The sequence below is a fragment of the Patiria miniata genome, unplaced genomic scaffold (assembly GCF_015706575.1).
Source record: "Patiria miniata isolate m_02_andy unplaced genomic scaffold, ASM1570657v1 HiC_scaffold_18, whole genome shotgun sequence".
In the NCBI taxonomy this organism is placed as follows: domain Eukaryota; kingdom Metazoa; phylum Echinodermata; class Asteroidea; order Valvatida; family Asterinidae; genus Patiria; species Patiria miniata.
In genome coordinates this window covers 9,947,833-9,967,856 of record NW_024037056.1, presented here as the reverse complement: position 1 = coordinate 9,967,856, position 20,024 = coordinate 9,947,833, and the positions used below count along the sequence as shown (strand labels likewise).

The window sequence follows — 20,024 nt, the reverse complement described above, 5'->3', positions numbered from 1 at the left end:
TATTCTTATTTTGAAAATTTTATTTCATTTTATTTCTTCCAAACTTATCTCACTCGACCTTTAGTGCTCAATATAAAAACGATCTTAAATGTTTCAACAGACTCAGTTTACTCCAGCAGAAACCCTATTTTGCAACTTTTCATTTAAATCATTCACTGGCACAGTTTTCCAAGTTTAAGTGTTGTAACCACTTATATCCAAAGAAAGAGGGTGAACGTAGTGTAGTTGAACAGCGCCCTCTGTTGTATGTCTTGGACCAGGCAGCTGTATCACATGCGATCCTGAATAAAACAGTTACTCTCAAATCTGTGTCCATATTCCGTACCAAACATCACAGTTTCAGCAACGAGGACAAGCCTGTTTAGGATCAGACACTCGAACATGATCAAAACCAGTATATGGGTTCCTGTCAGTACCATTACCTGTGGCCTCCAAAGCCTGCAGCGAACTAGTTAATGAGGCTTCAAGAATCAAAGTGTATGCGGTGCAAGACATGCATGCAGCGCCTTGCTAATTGCAATAAACTCTACGGTTGCAACTGTGAGAATTAGGCCGAGCATTTTAAACTGTAAATTTTTGTGAGTGATCGAACATTTTTTTTCACATAATGTTGTTTTACTTATACTTCATACAGTATTTTCGGTGACTGCAGTATATATCAACGGTATTGTGTTAGAGATTTTCAATTTTTTTTCTACAGATCGACGCGTTCGATAATCGACGCGCGAAGGCGCGACGCCATGTTGTGGGACAGGCGTATATCAATTCACGCACATTTTGTCCCATAACATGGCGTCGCTCACCTTAGCGCGTCAATTATCGAACGCGTCTGCAAGCGGTCTATTAGGTAAAATCGAAGATTGCCACAATAGTGTACAAACCGACCATTTGACACTGCATGTCATAAATGGTATTGTTGCATTCCTTGACCATGAAAATGTATGTTTGGACGCCAAAACTTTAATCCTAAGTGGCTTAGAAGAACAGATAGCCTATTGGGTAAATATAGGTTTTCAATGGCGGCCTTCTTTAAAATCCAAGATGGCCACCATGCACAATGTATCTGGATAAATAACCATTTAGCACTAACCCAAATGGTTCAGTTGCATTTTTTGACCCTGGAATTATAAGTTAGACGCTAAGATTTCAGTGTTAAGTAGTTTTCAATGCCATCGGCTATGCATCTTCAAAAATAAGATGGCAACAATATAGTCGGGACAAACAAACCATTTGACACTATCCCAAATTGTACAGTTGCATTCCTTGACCCTGAAAATGTAGACACCAAAACTTTAAACCTAAGTGGCTTATATGAGATATGGGTAAAAATAAGTTTTCAATGGTAGCCATTTTTAAAATCCAAGATGGCCGCCATATTGGATAAGTTAGTTCCTATCAAAAATTAAAAGATAAGGTAATGTACAGAGCATGTACATGCACGTATGGACAGTTTGGCGCTTTTGTCCGGAATGTCCGCATCCATTCCAAAAGCTGGCCTAAGGCCCCCCCCCCCCCCAAAGTCTCCAGTTTCTGGTATGCGCGCGCGTTTGTCTCAAAACCGCCCAACTCACTGGTTTGACTGGAATTGTGCTGCTGCACAAATTTTATGCGTTATATAGATGGGGTAATGATCGAGTATAAGCTTTATGTGGCCTCTCTGGGCTCCCATATATTTTGCACTAAATTTAGTCTGGCACCATTTGCAGTCATAAGCCGACATTGAAGAAAAAAAAGTGAAACAAAAAGGCGTGTCGCCGCACCACTTTTTTTTCGTTGGTCTAAGCTGCCTGACTACTAGTTCACTTCAGTTATAATGTTGTTTTTCTGTTGTTATTGTTGTCTCTATTAAAAGGGCTGTTTCTTACAATTAAGCCTCGACCTATACTCTAACACAATAACAGCCCCATACTCCTTATTTTAAAGTTTAACTTTAAAACTTTAAAGCATATTTTACTTTTATTTTGTTTTTGTTTGACATATTATTTATTGAATTTGTTATCTTGCTATGTACCAGATTTCTTTTATTTATTGATGTATTTCTCTAAAGGAGTATGAAATAAATGTCTTGAATTGAATTGAATTGAATACATCGTATGCACACCACGGATCCTTCGGTGCACAATGATTAGCATGCACGACGCTGTTATGCACTTCATGATACGTACTATGTGTTCCCAATATTGCGTACGTTTATATACTGGCATGACAGGTATACACAAAAGTTCTGAAGTAGTGCACTTGGGCAAGACACTCGATAACTCATTGCTTCTTCCAGTCCAGGAAGAAAGGGGTATCTGTGGGCAGAGCTTGTGTGTTTGATTTAGTCAGTGTATGGCAGCATTGAGCTTAGATGGTCTTTGGATCATTTTTATTGGCTGTACCAGCTGGGATAATAATATATATGTTCTTTGTTTTCTTTGATTTCCTTTAGACCCCCATGACTTGGTCTTTGTGACCGATCTGATTCCTCCAGGGATTTATGTCGCACCCACGGACACCTTTAACTTCACCCTCATCCCGGGTTTAGACGGTAGTCATGACAACATAAGTCAACCCGCCGCCATTGACTATGACCCAGAAGAGCGCATGGTGTATTGGACTGATTGGGAATTGTCGACTGTAAATCGTGCCTTTTTGGATGGGAGTGGAGTGGAAGTTCTCTTTAGGGATCTACAGAGTAAGCCAGTGTTGTTGACTCGAGTCGCTGACTCGGACTCGAGTCGGACTTGAGTCGCTATTTTTCCGACTTGAGACTAATTGACTTGACTGGGAAAAAAATGACTTGAGACTTGACTTGACTTGACAAAGAAAGACTCATGACTTGACTTGACTTGACAAAATTGACATTAACAAAATAGTTTTGTCATAGTTACAAAAAACTTTTTTGGTGCACCCTTATTATCGGGTGATGACTGATTGAAACTTGACTGGAGAGAAGTCCGTAAATCCCACCGCGCACCGAGCTGAGCTTGGACGGACTACTCAACGCGGAACCTGGCGCGCGCTTTGTGCTTGCCATGCGTGGTTTTGTGCATAGTCTGATCACTCTCCGTTAACATACATGTACATGTATCTTCAACATTGCTTCATATCGTTTAAATGCTGTGTACTTATAACATGTTGCAAAAGGTTTTAATGACTGGAACAATGACTATGATTTAAGTAAGATTTGAGGCTTTGCATGGTGGAGATACTAAATAATGAAAGGTTTGCGGAAACACCATGTGCGAATAATTTCTCAACTAAGAGAAAGGTTCTGAAAAGAACCAGAGGTATAAACTCAACATTCCGGTCAGTATGCTCTGACCGTCTTCAGGAGAGACTGAAGACGGTCAGAGCATGGAGGAAGGAACATTGTGTTCCTTCCTCCATGGTCAGAGCATACTGACCGGAACGTCGAGTTTATACCTCTGGTTCTTTTCAGAACCTTTCTCTTAGTTGAGAAATTATTCGCACATGGTGTTTCCGCAACCTTTCATTATTGACTATGATATAGTTTATGAGAGGCAAGAATTAACATCACAAAGCAAAAAAACGCTTTGGAAATGGTTTGTTTAACTCCTTCAAAAAATCACTATGTTTTTCAAAAGAATTTAAAAACTGATAATGAATTCTCTAAAGACATTTTGCTCAACAAAAAATGTGTATGGAAAAAGAATGTTTTATAAGTATGAAAACTGTACCTAAATTCTCCTAACATGATGAACACTTCGACACTTGCACATGTAAACTGGTTCCCTTACATCTTCCCGCCCTACACCGCATGTTAGCGACTATTCAGACGGGAACCATGCTACCGTTAGAGAAAACTAATGCCTCGAACACACATGTACATGTACATGTACGTACGTCATGTACGTACGTTACCGCGTGGCTAGGCTTCGTGCGTTAACATGTCTGATATACATAACTGTGTAATACGTTTAAAATTGACTCGGGACTTGAGTTCTGACATGAAAATTTGGCAAGTTAATAATTGAAAAAAAAAATTGACTTGAAACTTGTAAAAATTTGACTTGTGACTTGACTTGATGACTTGGGAAAAATTGACTTGTGACTTGACTTGACTTGGGAAAAAATGACTTGGTTACAACACTGGAGTAAGCCACCATGGCATTTTGTGTGTTTGTGATGGTCCCAGAGGACAGCGTATTGCCCTCATTGTGCCTATAATGAACATCATGATCCCTTAAATTTTCATTAAAAGTCCACTTCTCCGTGAAAAGAATCTTTAAGAGACTGTTTCACGGACATTTACATGGGGCTTATAGGACTAATCCCGTAAGGGTGTTTTCACGTTTTTTTAATGACCCTGCCCAGGCCACTGAGGATTGTCATTGCTAGTACACTGGGTCTATCTCCGTGGGTAAACAAAGGACTTTCTTAAGGGTGTTTTCACGGACTCCTTATCTGGCTTAATATGTAGAAAAATCTGTGAAAATTTTGTTAACTGTAGTTTCAAGGGAAAATGACTCTTTAACAAATTTTTAAGGGATATGAAGATGTTCATAGCTGGCTGGCTGGCTGACTGACTATAACTTGTGACCTGGGTAGTGCTATCGTATAGGAGTAACCCTGTCCTGCCCAGTGTGTAGATCAATCAAATCGAATTTTGTGTACTCGCCTAGTCTTGTTTCCTATCAAATTGAGAGTTTTCTTGCCCTTTCTTTTTAGATCCAGAGGGTTTGACACTTGACATTGAGAATCGTGTGATGTATTGGACGGATAGTGGCAGTGATCTAATCGAGAGAGCTACTTTGGATGGTCGGGAACGATCAGTGGTTCTCAACTTGAGAAACGCTTCACTTGGAGCTGTACAACCAAGTGGTATTGTAGTCGACCCTGCTAACAGGTACATACATGTACATGAGGTTCAAAATACCATTGGGCCATTTCAGCTTTTGCTATTGCTGCCAACAGTTGTAGGTGGGAGGCGACTTTCAATGACTCCTGCTTCATATTTTGTTTGTTTTGCAGTCATTTGTACTGGACTGACAGGGGTACTGTACCGATGATTGAACGATCTGGCACCGATGGTTCAGGTCGTCGCGTACTCATCGATACTTCGCTACGTCATCCGTATGGTATAGCCCTTGATCTGGAAGGTAATTGTGGCAGGGCCACATAGTTAACTTGCATTAGCTTTTGGTTTTCAACATAGGAGTCCCTCCCCCTGACTTGCATACGCTTAGTTTGTGTTGTAGCCCTCTTAAGTTAATTAAGTAGAAGTTTATGACACAGTAAAATAATAGCAGTGCTGTAGGAGGATAGTAGTGTACGCCCCCTGGATAGAGTAAACATCCTGTCCAGAACAGAGACCCCCTTATCTGTGAGACCATGTGGTCCATGCCTGATTTTGCAGACTGGTAGAAGGCAGGGCAGCATCATTTAATTTTTGCTCTGCAGATTCCCTTGAAAATCTATGGCTTTTCTACCCTGAAAGTTTGGTCTGCTGCTGGATTCGGTAAGCTCAAGTTTGTGTTGTTTTGTTAACTAAGAAGTGAAAGTACATTTAATAGATAAATATTTAGTGATCCGATTGGTACTTTTGTTCTTGTGGCCTGAGATTGAAATTTTCTTGTTATACGGAGTGTGAAGTTCAAGTACACTTGGAGTTTAAGATTGATTCACAAGAGAGTTACTTTTGCGTGATGTATTTTTGTGCATTATACTACATGTATGTCGTATTCGATGGTTAGTCCCATGGTTTACAACTTTACTTTTTCGTTGTATGAGAACTTGAGAAGAAAAACAAGTGATCTTTTAAGTTTTGCACAGGTGTATTTCATCTTTTAGATAGTTGGAAGTAAATCCTTCACTTGTCATTTATTCTGTATAATGAGTCCCTACTTGTGCACATGTATGATGCATTTCTTTACTTTTCTGAAGGGACATTGCCCAGCCACAGTGTCTTATTTTTATCAGGTTGACCACCAGTTAAGATAATAGGGCTTTAGACTTTGCCTAGTCCACTGAGCAGTTGGTTGATGAAATGCTTTGTATGTTTTGTGGTAATAATTAAGGCATAGTGGTTCCCCAGTGTACGTATGCAAGAAGTGCTAAGTGACTTGTAAACTCTCTAGCTGACAGCCTGGGTGGCTGGATTTGGCCACAGAGCCTAGTAGATGACCTTGGAGATAAGCACATGGACAAGGCAAGACTCATTAGTATGCACAAGAAAGTTAGTGTTGTTACCTGGAGCACACATAACTATGCTTGTGGCAACTCAGCACTGTTGATTGTTTATGCAGTGGCCAGAAGTTCTTAATCGCATTGATAAGGATGAGTGTGTGGTATTGCCAGAATAGAGCACCTGTTTTAGGTTGGCCTAGTTATTATTAGGATTTATAATGTACTCATTTAGTTCTATACTTACTTTGCGTTTTTTTTTTTTATTATTTCTACAGGTTGTTTAAGCTGTTGTTTTCGATTGATGACCTTCTTTTGATGCTGTATTGGTTTTAATTTTAGTTGGTTTTAAATCTTAGGTCTTTATTGTTGGTTTTAATTTTAAATCTTCGTTCTAGGTTTTAGTTGTTGGTTTCTTTATTTTTTATCTGGTTTATGGTTTTTGGTTGGTTTATGGCTTGAAGTGATTGAGTTGTTTTTTTGTCTATTGGTTCGTGTCATTTTAGATTTGTTTAGTCTATTTTTGCTTCATTTATGTAGTTTCAGTTGTGATCATTATACTGAGTTTTTTAGTTCATAGCAAGTTTTTTATCTTTAGGGAAAGTCAAAGGTCATTTACATTTGTTTGGTTAGAAGAAAATCAAGGTTGGTCAAGTGTCAGGTACAAAATCGGTTGTTCTTCGAGTCTCATAATTTTATTTTTGGTTTAGTTTTTTTTTTTTAATTGTCGTTCAGGAGAAATAAATGCGTTCCAGTGATAGCTCTTGAATCTCTGTCTCTTTGCCAACTTAATTTTCCTGGCGATTTTCTAGAGATCCTAGGTCCAATTCCTTTGTTCCATTTTTCTGGGTTACATTTTTTTCTTTTAGGTGGAGAATCCGGGTACTAGTGCACTGTTTTTTTATATAACTTAGCCAGGAATTGTTAAGGTAGGACATAGAGACAGGTCATAGTTAGGGAAAACCAATACAGTGTCGAGAGTTGGGAGTATATTGATTGCAATGACGCAGACGCCGAACCAGCACCGAACAGCTCACCTGATATCGGATACCCCTCCGCAACTGACGCCCCAGACAACATACGCAGTTACTCCTGGGCTTGGTCAATCACCGAACATGGAAGGAGCACACCGTCAGTACCCACATTTGGTTCCTCCATCAGAAGGAGTGTCCCCTCTACGTCTTGCTGGTCTAGATCCACTCCACACCGCGGCAGAGCAGAGAGGACAGGGAGCTCCAAGGATGTTGACCACGCATCAGGTCAAGAGCGTGCCAACATTTAGCGGGAAGGAGCGACACGGCCCCCGACTGGAGGACTGGATCCGGGATATGCGGTTCCTCCTTGGATGCAAGGGAACAGCCCCAGGGATCCTCCAGTTTCATGAGGCTGTCAGACACACAGGAGGAAAAGCGAGAGATGTGCTGCTGAACCTTGAGAGTAGGACACCAGAGGGTCTAGACGCGGAGAAAGCCTTCGTCGAGCTGCTGGAAGAATACGGGGAAGACAAAAGTGCCCTGTCTCCCGTGGCCAAAGTTTACGCCAGGGTGCAGCGGGGAAACGAAACCCCAATGGAGTTCGCCATTGGATTGGAATCGACCTTGAGGGAGGTTGAAGAGACGAGGCGGCGCCGGGGACAGAAGTCCGAGGAAGAGAGCCGAGACAAGATGTTGGCAACCCAGTTCATGGTGGGTTTGAAGAACCTACACTACAAGCAGAGATTGGCGCCGATGCAACCGAGGTTTATGGCCTTCCGGGACGTGCGCCGGGAACTTCACATTATTGATGAAGAGGAGAGGCAGGCAGCAGACCTCAGACGACAGCAGACGTCCTTCTCAATGAGCGAGGTGGCTCAAAGCCTGCCCCAAGTTAAGGCCCAGGGTAAAGACGTAAAGGGGCCAGCCCAACCCGTGAAGGAGGTCGTCCCGGTCCCACTCGAGCCAAACGACCCCAACACTCCAATAATCCAGCAACTCATGACGCAACAACTGGAGGAGATGAAGGGGATGCATCGTGGTCAAATGGAGGCCTTGGACAGAGTTCTCCAGGAGCAACGCCAACATGGTCAACGCCTTGCACGACTAGAGGGTGCTGTTTTCCAACATCAGCCCACCCGTCAGCCCCAATCGGGCAAACCCCCATATACTGGATGTTTCAACTGTTGAGATCGCCGACATCTAGCAAGAAATTGCCCCCAGCTCAACCACAGTGAGCAACCACAGCAGCAGCAGGCCCCCACCACTCAGCCTATGTTAAACGGACAAAACCTGCGGATGTAGGGCAGTCGGCGGGTTTAACAGGGAAGAGCCCACTTAACACTAATACATATACATCCATCAATAGCCATGTGAAAGAGGACCGAACGAGTGGTGTGGAGAGGACAGCTGAGATACCAGAAGCTGGGCCTGTCAACAGAACAGAGATTGGGTTCTCTGGAATTCATTGTTTCGCATTAATAGATACAGGTTCGCAAGTAACCACGGTGACCAATGAATTCATCCAGAGATATCCTGAGCTCAGACTCCAACCACTCCGTACCTCCGACGTGTCCATTTTAGGAGCCGGAGGACAAGTTGTCCAACACCTAGGAGTCATAACGGTCGATGTACATGTTATGGGTCAACATATCCGAGGGGTTCCGGCCTTTGTTGTTCCGGCAACTTCGTTCCGCCTTGACACCCCTGTACTCATTGGCACCAATGTCATACGTGCCAGTCGGGACAGGATGAAGGGCTCTCATGGGTCGAAGTTCATGGAGAAAACACAACGGTTGTCCCCAAAGTGGTTCCAGGCTTTCCAGGTTGTCAATGAAGATGGGGCAGACCTTGCTAAGGAGAATGGAGACATTGGCATTTGTAGATATGCAGGCAGACATGCGCTGGACTTGTCACCTGGAGAGAAAGTTGCTGTTCAGGCATGGCTACCAAAGTCTGTGCGCAAAAGAAGTATCACTGCCATGTTAGACAACAGCCTCACTAAGGAGCTGGCAGTAGGCCGCACATTGGTTCAGGTGCAGGGCTCCAGGGTGTCAGTCCAACTCTGCAATTTGTCTGATCACCGGATGACTCTCCGGAGAAACTCAAAGGTAGCGACCCTCTCCTGCTTCAAGTTGGTCAGTCCAGCGGCAGTGCAAAATGAGAAAGAGACAGTCATCATGGAACAAGTTGCTGTCGACACCAGTCCAGTGCCAGAGGTTGATCTGCAGGGTGCTGACTTGACCCCATCTCAGAAGAAGGCTGTCGACATGCTTCTATCTCAGAATGCAGATGTGTTCTCCAAGGGGCACTTAGATGTGGGTTCGCCTACCACAGTGGAACATGAAATACCACTGAGTGACCCAACTCCATTCAGGCTCCCCTACCGGAGAATTCCCCCAGCCCAGTACCAAGCGGTAAGAAGCCACATCGAAGAGCTTAAGGAGGCGGGAATAGTTCGACATAGCCAGAGCCCTTTTGCGTCCCCCATAGTTGTGGTAGAGAAGAAGGATGGAACGATTCGCCTGTGTATCGATTATCGGAAGCTGAATTCCAGAACCACCAGGGATGCATTCCCACTCCCAAGGATTGACGAGGCCCTTGATGCCCTTGGGAAGGCAAGGTACTTTTCATGCCTAGACCTCACGTCCGGCTACCACCAGGTGAAAATGGCACCAAAGGACCAGCAGAAGACAGCGTTCACGTCTCCCATGGGGTTGTATGAGTATACCCGCATGCCCTTTGGCCTTGTTAATGCTCCAGCTACGTTCCAAAGGTTAATGTCCACTGTATTTGGTGACATGACTTTCGAGAGTCTCCTCATATACCTTGATGATATAGTGGTTTTCAGCAGCACCATAGAGGAACACATGGAACGTCTAGGCAAGGTCTTTGCTCGGCTGAGAGAACATGGACTAAAGTTGAAACCCTCTAAGTGCCAACTGTTCAGGACCGAGGTTCGATACTTAGGCCATATAGTGTCTGCCAAGGGGATTGCCACGGATCCTGAAAAGGTCTCCATCATGAAGAGTTGGCCTGTACCCACGTGTAGGAGAGGTGTGAGGAGCTTCTTGGGGATGACTGGCTATTATCGGAAGTTCATCCAACACTATGCCAATATAGCAGCTCTTCTCTTCGCCTTAACTGGGGAAAACGAGGTGGCAAGGAGCCAACTTTTGTCTGGACCACTGAGTGTCAAGAGGCCTTCACCACACTGATGTCTAAGCTGATCTCTGCACCCATCTTGGCGTACGCTGATTACAGCCTCCCATTTACAGTGCAGACTGATGCCTCCAGAGACGGTCTAGGAGCAGTTCTGACGCAGACACAAGAAGGCAAGGAGCGAGTGCTTGCATATGCTAGCCGCTCTCTGTCCGCCGCCGAAAGGAAATATCCAGCACACAAGATGGAGTTCAAGGCACTTCACTGGGCGGTGACAGATAAGTTCAAGGACTATCTGTATGGTAACGAGGTGACTGCTATGACGGACAACAATCCGCTCACGTATGTGTTGAAGAAGGCCAAGTTAGATGCCCATAGTCATCGCTGGATTAGTGACCTCGCCCAGTACAACCTCAGCATTGTGTATAGACCAGGCAAACTGAATGCAAATGCCGATGCATTGTCCAGAATCCCCAGGAATGATGTACAACAGATCCTGAATGCAGTTGATGAGGTAGACAAGGAGACTACTCAACATCCAATAGCAGCTCAGCAGATGGTTCCTCAGGAAGGAGACCCGAGCACTTCAATGGCGGAGCGTACGTACTCTGAAGAATGCGCTTCCTCTGGGTCATGTGACGTGTCTGAAGGGCCTGAGGCCAGTGAGCATGCAACAGTGGGAACTGTACTTGAACAGATACCAGGTGTAGCAATGACACAGCAGGACTTGGACATCAGTCGTGTGACAACTCTTAAGTTGACACGAAAGTCTAGGCCAAGTAAGAGGCAGATGAAGGCTGAAGCTCCTGCAGTCCGCAGATTGTTGAGGTCATGGGATAACCTTCACGTGAAAGACGGTGCACTGTTCTACGTCCATATCACAGAGGATAGAGACAACTATCTGCCCATCCCCTCGAAGTCACTGCGACCCCAGGTCCTGAAACATCTCCATGACAAGATGGGACATCTTGGATTCGAGAAGACAGTCCAGCTAGTACGAGACCGTTACTTCTGGCCCGGCTTATATTCTGAAACGAAGGCATATGTCGGGAAGTGCAAGCGATGTGCCCTAAGGAAACTACCGGACACTCGGTGACAAGCACCCCTTCAGAGCATCCAGACAACCCGACCATTAGAGTTGGTCTGTATAGACTTCTTGTCACTGGAGAGGTCGAAAGGTGGTTTCGAACACATCCTGGTAGTGACAGACCACTACACCCGGTATGCACAGGCGTACGCGACGAGAGATGAGACTGCAAATACAGTGGCACGAGTCTTATGGGAGAAGTATATCAAGAACTACGGCATCCCTGAACGTATTCACTCTGATCAGGGGAGATGTTTCGAATCAGCTATAGTGAAGGAGCTGTGTAATCTCCTCGGTACTGTGAAAAGTAAAACGTCTCCCTACCACCCCCAAGGCAACGGGATGAGGGAACGTTTCAACCGGACGCTATTGTCTATGATGGGAACCCTTGAACCTGACCAGAAGCCTAACTGGGCGATGCACTTGCAGTCGATGACTTATGCCTACAATAGTATGAGACATGAGACAACAGGCTATAGTCCATTCTATCTGATGTTCTTGAGGGAACCTAGGCTACCCGTGGACCTTGTAACTCCAGGGGAGCCAGAGTCAGAGGAGAGCCGTCCCCAGTCCCTGTACGTCCAGCAGATGCAGAAACACCTCCGGAATGTCAGCGAAAAGGTGAAGCTCGCAACCACGAAGGCACAGCACAAGCAAAAGTTGAACTATGACAAAAAGATTCGTGGAACCGAGAGAGAACTTCAGCCAGGAGATCGAGTCCTTGTCGCCAACAAAACACCAAGAGGCAGAGGTAAGCTGAGAGACAAATGGGAGGAAATACCTTACATCGTCCTTAGGCAACTGGGAGACTTGCCAGTATATACCATTCAGCAACGTGGATCTACGAAGACGAGAAATCTACATCGAAACCTACTGGCCATTTGTCCTTTCGAGGTAGAGGATGAAACAGATGAGGGTCTACTTCCACCCCTTCCGCAGTCCAAAGATGTGGACGGACCTCAGGTTTATCTACTTCAACGCCCTCCACAGTTCCAGGATGAAGATTATTCTCCGCATCTCCATCTACCCCCACCCCCACATCAGTTGCAGGATGAAGAACCAGAGTCATCCTATGGTAGCAGTACAGCTGATGAGTCTGAAGTGTCCACTGATAGCTCCGCTAGTTCTGACAGTGTATTGGAGGTGAGGACCAGCCGACGACCAAAGAGAAGCATCCGTCCGCCTCGCAGGTTTGGAGACTGGCAGTGAATAGTTAATGAATTATGCCCATAGTGGTCACAATTTTCGAGGATTCTAGTAATAACTCTTGACACTCTCCTTGCGCCATTGCTAAGGATAGCAATGTATTTTAGTTGGCGAGTGTGTGGCAGGGCCACATAGTGAACTTGCATTAGCTTTTGGTTTTCAATATAGGAGTCCCTCCCCCTGACTTGCATACGCTTAGTTTGTGTTGTAGCCCTCTTAAGTTAATTAAGTAGAAGTTTATGACACAGTAAAATAATAGCAGTGCTGTAGGAGGATAGTAGTGTACGCCCCCTGGATAGAGTAAACATCCTGTCCAGAACAGAGACCCCCTTATCTGTGAGACCATGTGGTCCATGCCTGATTTTGCAGACTGGTAGAAGGCAGGGCAGCATCATTTAGTTTTGCTCTGCAGATTCCCTTGAAAATCTATGGCTTTTCTACCCTGAAAATTTGGTCTGCTGCTGGATTCGGTAAGCTCAAGTTTGTGTTGTTTTGTTAACTAAGAAGTGAAAGTACATTTAATAGATAAATATTTAGTGATCCGATTGGTACTTTTGTTCTTGTGGCCTGAGATTGAAATTTTCTTGTTATACGGAGTGTGAAGTTCAAGTACACTTGGAGTTTAAGATTGATTCACAAGAGAGTTACTTTTGCGTGATGTATTTTTGTGCATTATACTACATGTATGTCGTATTCGATGGTTAGTCCCATGGTTTACAACTTTACTTTTTCGTTGTATGAGAACTTGAGAAGAAAAACAAGTGATCTTTTAAGTTTTGCACAGGTGTATTTCATCTTTTACATAGCTGGATTTTTTATTTAACCAATAGTGTTAGAATTTAGATAGTTGGAAGTAAATCCTTCACTTGTCATTTATTCTGTATAATGAGTCCCTACTTGTGCACATGTATGATGCATTTCTTTACTTTTCTGAAGGGACATTGCCCAGCCACAGTGTCTTATTTTTATCAGGTTGACCACCAGTTAAGATAATAGGGCTTTAGACTTTGCCTAGTCCACTGAGCAGTTGGTTGATGAAATGCTTTGTATGTTTTGTGGTAATAATTAAGGCATAGTGGTTCCCCAGTGTACGTATGCAAAAAGTGCTAAGTGACTTGTAAACTCTCTAGCTGACAGCCTGGGTGGCTGGATTTGGCCACAGAGCCTAGTAGATGACCTTGGAGATAAGCACATGGACAAGGCAAGACTCATTAGTATGCACAAGAAAGTTAGTGTTGTTACCTGGAGCACACATAACTATGCTTGTGGCAACTCAGCACTGTTGATTGTTTATGCAGTGGCCAGAAGTTCTTAATCGCATTGATAAGGATGAGTGTGTGGTATTGCCAGAATAGAGCACCTGTTTTAGGTTGGCCTAGTTATTATTAGGATTTATAATGTACTCATTTAGTTCTATACTTACTTTGCGTTTTTTTTTTATTATTTCTACAGGTTGTTTAAGCTGTTGTTTTCGATTTATGACCTTCTTTTGATGCTGTATTGGTTTTAATTTTAGTTGGTTTTAAATCTTAGGTTTTTATTGTTGGTTTTAATTTTAAATCTTCATTCTAGGTTTTAGTTGTTGGTTTCTTTATTTTTTATCTGGTTTATGGTTTTTGGTTGGTTTATGGCTTGAAGTGATTGAGTTGTTTTTTTTGTCTATTGGTTCGTGTCATTTTAGATTTGTTTAGTCTATTTTTGCTTCATTTATTTAGTTTCAGTTGTGATCATTATACTGAGTTTTTTGGTTCATAGCAAGTTTTTTATCTTTAGGGAAAGTCAAAGGTCATTTACATTTGTTTGGTTAGAAGAAAATCAAGGTTGGTCAAGTGTCAGGTACAAAATCGGTTGTTCTTTTAGTCTCATAATTTTATTTTTGGTTTAGTTTTTTTTTTTTTAATTGTCGTTCAGGAGAAATAAATGCGTTCCAGTGATAGCTCTTGAATCTCTGTCTCTTTGCCAACTTAATTTTCCTCGCGATTTTCTAGAGATCCTAGGTCCAATTCCTTTGTTCCATTTTTCTGGGTTACATAATCTTTGCGTTTTCCTTGTGTTTTTGTTAATTGCTCTAATCACAGAAACAAATACCTCGTTAGATTTAATAGACTATGTGCATAATGATTTCCCCAGTTAAAAGTATAAATAAGGCATTGTTTGAACTATAGTCACAATTAATGTGACATTGCATGGGTTTCTGCAGAGTGATTGATTATATTGGATGATTATCGAAGGAAGATACTAGCAAAAATGTGTAAACGGTTTGGCTCTGTGTGGATTGTACATGTAGAAGCAATTCATCTCTTCCTCCCCCCCCAAACCCCCCCCCCCAAAAAAAACTATAATGATTATTATGATAATAATAACTAGAACTGTATGTCTGTTGAAACAGAACACAGGGCTTTTTCGCTTTCTTTTATGTAGGAGAATTTCTTCGCCGCACAATATTTTGAAGTGATTGCCGTAAACTTCGCCAGAGACATCAACAGTATGACAATGTGGCGCTTAGTCGGTCCGCGCCCTCAACGACCATGTGCGTGTGTGGTGTATGGGAAGCAGGCGATGCCGAATCTGATCAATGTACATACATGTACACGTCTTGTGGTTTATGCTTGCTTTATTGAGTAGGCATTTTTTACTCTCTCTGCCGCAACTTGTGCAAGGGTATTTTTTGCCGACGCCTCGTCAACTGTGTGAACAATTTGACAAGCTGGGAACTTGGCACTGTTGAGGCAAATGTTTACGCTATCATTTAATGGCCAATTCAAGATTATATCTGTACGGATTGATTTGGTGGCAATTTTTGAAAAAGGAAAGGTCTTTTCAACGGAACTTCCAGTCTGTGACGTCATACGCCTAAAACTTCGCCTACGTCTTAAGTGGGTCAAAGTCATCATATACACCAATATTTATGCAATTCCGACAAACTTCGCCACAGACATCTATTCAAAATACATTTTTGAAAATTTTCATATACCTGTCGCTAGAGGGTGCTCGAAGATTGCATGACGTCATCGGTAGATGATTTGAAGAATACTTTCAGCCAAGAGACTATCATCGTTGAAAGCAAGTTCATATCTATTACCGGTACCACTTTTAAATAAGAAGCCACTTCCGGTTTTGGCCTTTTTCTACCGGAAGCAAGGGTCACGTGATTGCACGCAAACTGAATGAAATAAAGACCTCAACCTACTCTACCACGTACTTGCTGGCAACAGAATGCTGCGGACGCGTACGGTTGATTTCTTATGCATTTTTAAATATTAAAAAGTGTCACAATTTAATTGCCTATAAATAAACACCGGATGACGTCATCATGACGTCATCATTACACAATGTTGTTTGAATTAGGGTCTTTGCTTGGACAAAGAGTGATGTGAATGAATTACTGGCAAAGAGTTGAAAATGCCCTTTGAAAATCGACAATTTTTAAAAAATTTCTGTGTACAAAGTCTATGGGAAAAATGAAATATTCAAAATTCTATAATAAATCGCGTGATGACGTCAGCATGACGTAATGTTCGGCATACATCTGCACGTGATGTTCTAAGTACATGTATGTGCCAGGTTTGAAGGAAATCGGATTTGTTTTAAGGCTAAAAGTGGCGTACAGAAAAAAAGTGTGCAAAGTCTATGGGATTTTGTGCAAAAAAGAAGTGGTTCAAGAAGAAGAAGAGGAAGAAGAGGAAGAAAAAAAAAATCAGAACAAAAAGAAAGGCTTTTTCGCAAAAGTTGCGAAAAGCCAATAAAACCAAAAGAAGATTAATGATATTACTTTGAAATGACTCCTTGTTTTTCAGGGGGAAGGCTGTACTGGTGTGATGCTGGTTTTGACCGCATTGAATACTCCGATCTATTGGGCCAGGGTCTGACTGTTCTTGATGAGCGCACAAGTGGATTGGATCTCTTTGTCTACTATGACTTTATCTACTGGACCGACGTGGCATCATCCACCATTCAGCGTGTTGAGGCTTCGGGAAGGCTTTTGGGGAATCACGGCTCGGAAAGTTTTAGTACTCCTTTGGGAATTCACATATTTAAAGGTAAATAACCCATTAGCACTTGTATAACATTGTCGTAAACTGTGTGCTTATATAGCATTGTGCAGGGTGAGTCAAAAAGAAAGTTGACCTGGATTAAATATGTTGTTTCTTAAAAAGCAGTCAAATTTGATACACCAATGAAGTATGTCTTTAAAAACCATGTTCTTCCACTCATCTGGGGAAAAAAAAAGAATTACTGATATTGATCCTCGCCATTATTAAGTTATCCATGTTTAACAAGAACCCATTTTTATAGCTGTCAATGGAATTGCCATTAGAAGCTATTGAGCTAAAATTGAAAATGAAAGATTATAACGATTTAAAAACAATACCATGCACAAGTCACACTATTAGTATAACTTTCATTTATGAGCTCGGCGGACGGATGTTTTGCCTATTTAATGTTCCCCCCCCCCCCCCCTTAATATAACCGACATTTCGCTATTTTTCCGAACCACTTTTTACGGCAAGAGAAAGATCAATAACTCACATTAAATATATAACATGGAGATAAAATTCTCTGAGGTCGATCCATGGGCAGCTTGTACGCACATTCCCCAGTTAAAGAGCGCCCTCATAACGACAATGAGTTTTAGCTCCTCTGAACCCCCAGTGGATTTTTGCGAAAAACATTTTTTTTCTTCGAAAATACATTATTTCTCCAATGAGGGCCGAACCACTGAAGGGGTATTCACATTTCATTGGAAGGATATGCTTGTGATGCGGTACATGTTTTTGACTGAATTTTCATGAAGATATATGAATATTCATATAATACAATTCCACAGATACACGTAACTTGTGCGCAAGTGACCCCTGTTGGAATGGAGGTAGTTGTGTTGCTTCTTCAACCGGGTTTACTTGCATTTGTGCTCCTCAATTCATTGGACAATTCTGTGAATCGCAGAGCCGTAAGTATAATAGGACCGTACGTTTGGGGTGGGAGGTGTTTCAGAGTGGTGTTTTGAGGGAACGCCCCCCCCCCCCCCTCCTTTCCCTGTCTGTAAATGTGATGAGTTAATTCAGCTCGCTGCATTTTTATAATAACAATGGCGGTGTTGAATGAAAGGCAAGAATATCCCATTTTGACTCCCTGCATCATTTACAAAATAGCCAGGGCGATGTACATGTAATATTGTATGCAAACCACAGATAACACGACAATTAGCATGCAACGTACATATTGCACGACGCTGTCGTGTGTGTTCACAATGTTGCGTACGTGTACATACACGTATACACAAAAATTCTAAAGTCGTGCCTTCACCTAATGCGAGTACCCTTGGGCAAGACACTCGATAACGCATTGCTAATTACGGGAAGAATCTTCCACGAATAAAATGGGTATATGTTGTTGGGTATATGAGGTTATGTGTTTGATTTAGTCGGTGGTGTATATAAAAAAAAAATGGCTGCATCGATCTTAAATGGTCTTTGGATAATTTTTTTTGGCTGTACGAGCTGGGATAATAATATGTTCTTTGTTTTCTTTGATTTCCTTTAGATCCCCATGACTTGGTCTTTGTGACCGATCTGATTCCTCCAGGGATTTATGTCGCACCCACGGACACCTTTAACTTCACCCTCATCCCGGGTTTAGTTGGTAGCCATGACAACATAAGTCAACCGGCCGCCATTGACTATGACCCAAAAGAGCGCATGGTGTATTGGACTGATTGGGAATTGTCGACTCTAAATCGGGCCTTTTTGGACGGGAGTGGAGTGGAAGTTCTCTTTAGGGATCTACAGAGTAAGCCACCATGGCATTTGTGTGTTTGTGATGGTCCCAGAGGACAGCGTATTGCCCTCATTGTGCCTATAATGATCATCATGATCCCTTAAATTTTCATTAAAAGTCCACTCCTCCGTGAAAAGAATCTTTAAGAGATGTTTCACGGACATTTACATGGGGCTTATATAGGACTAATCCTGTAAGGGTGTTTTCACGTTTTTTTAATGACCCTGGCCACTGAGGATTATCATTGGTTATACATAACGGTACACTGGGTCTATCTCCGTGGGTAAACAAAGGACTTTCTTAAGGGTGTTTTCACGGACTCCTTATCTGGCTTAATGTGTTGAAAAATCTGTGAAAATTTAGTTAACTGTAATTTCAAGGGAAAAAGACTCTTTAATGAATTTTTAAGGGATGAAGATGTTCATAGCTGGCTGGCTGGCTGACTGTATAACTTGTGACCTGGGCAGTGCTATCGTGTAGGAGTAACCCTGTCCTGCCAATTGTGTAGATCAATCAAATTGAATTTTGAACTCGCCTAGCATGCCTAGTCTTGTTTCCTATCAAATTAGATTCTTGCCCTTTCTTTTTAGATCCATGGGGTTTGACACTTGACATTGAGAATCGTGTAATGTATTGGACGGATGGAGGCAGTGATCTAATCGAGAGAGCTACTTTGGATGGTCGGGAACGATCAGTGGTTCTCGGAGCTGTACAACCAAGTGGTATTGTAGTCGACCCTGCTAACAGGTACATACATGTACATGAGGTTCACAATACCATTGGGCCATTTCAGATTTGCTATTGCTGCCAACAACCGGGAGGCGACATTCCATGACTCCTGCTTCATATCTTGTTTGTTTTGCAGTCATTTGTACTGGACTGACAGGGGTACCGTACCGATGATTGAACGATCTGGCACCGACGGCTCAGGTCGTCGCGTACTCATCGATACTTCGCTACTGTATCCGTATGGTATAGCCCTTGATCTGGAAGGTAATCTTTGTCTGTGTTTTCCTTGTGTTTTTGTTAATTGCCCCAATAACAGAAACAAATCCCTCGTTGCATGATTTAATAGACACTGTGTATAACCCTTTCCCCAGTTATAAGTAAGGCATTGTGAGAACTATAGTCACTTAAGTTTAACGAATTTGACATTGCTCCTTTAGAGTGGTTGATTTTATTGGATGATTATCGAAGGAAGGTACTAGCAAAAATGTGTAAACGGTTTGGCTCTGTGTGAATTGCAAATGAAGAAGCAATTCATCTCTTCCTCTTTTTGCCCCCCCCCCCAAAAAAACTATAATGATTATAATGATAATAATAATAAAACAATTGAAGATTAGTGATATTACCTTGAAATGACTCCTTGTTCTTCAGGGGGAAGGCTGTATTGGTGTGATTCTGGTTTGGACCGCATTGAATACTCCGATCTGTTGGGCCAGGGTCGGACTGTTCTTGATGAGCGCACAAGTCCATTGCATCTCTTTGTCTACTATGACTTTATCTACTGGACCGACGCGGCATCATCGACCATTAAGCGTGTTGAGGCTTCGGGAAGGCTTTTGGGGAATCACGGCTCAGAAAGTTTTACCATGCCTCTTGGAATTCACATATTTAGAGGTATTTAACCCATTAGCACTTGTATTACATCGTCGTAAACTGTGTGCTTATATAGCGCTTTCCATTATGCA

The 20,024-nt window shown here is 42.6% G+C and overlaps 2 protein-coding genes across 2 annotated transcripts in view; both read left to right on the top strand.

Moving 5' to 3' along the window:
* Positions 1-2,437: 2,437 nt before the first annotated feature.
* The window catches only part of LOC119724542, a 41,932-nt gene continuing 24,345 nt past the window's right edge, over positions 2,438-20,024 (top strand). The window contains exons 1-9 of the mRNA XM_038195642.1: positions 2,438-2,677; positions 4,675-4,852; positions 4,978-5,105; positions 16,353-16,595; positions 17,384-17,506; positions 18,100-18,345; positions 18,924-19,080; positions 19,199-19,326; positions 19,711-19,953. Of these exons, the coding sequence (XP_038051570.1) occupies positions 2,587-2,677; positions 4,675-4,852; positions 4,978-5,105; positions 16,353-16,595; positions 17,384-17,506; positions 18,100-18,345; positions 18,924-19,080; positions 19,199-19,326; positions 19,711-19,953 (1,537 nt within the window). The 5' untranslated portion in view covers positions 2,438-2,586. The remainder of the gene's footprint in view (positions 2,678-4,674; positions 4,853-4,977; positions 5,106-16,352; positions 16,596-17,383; positions 17,507-18,099; positions 18,346-18,923; positions 19,081-19,198; positions 19,327-19,710; positions 19,954-20,024) is intronic.
* LOC119724544 lies at positions 6,936-8,311 on the top strand. Its single transcript, XM_038195643.1, has one exon. It carries the CDS (start codon positions 7,131-7,133, stop codon positions 8,289-8,291), a length of 1,161 nt encoding a protein of 386 aa, XP_038051571.1. The 5' UTR covers positions 6,936-7,130; the 3' UTR covers positions 8,292-8,311.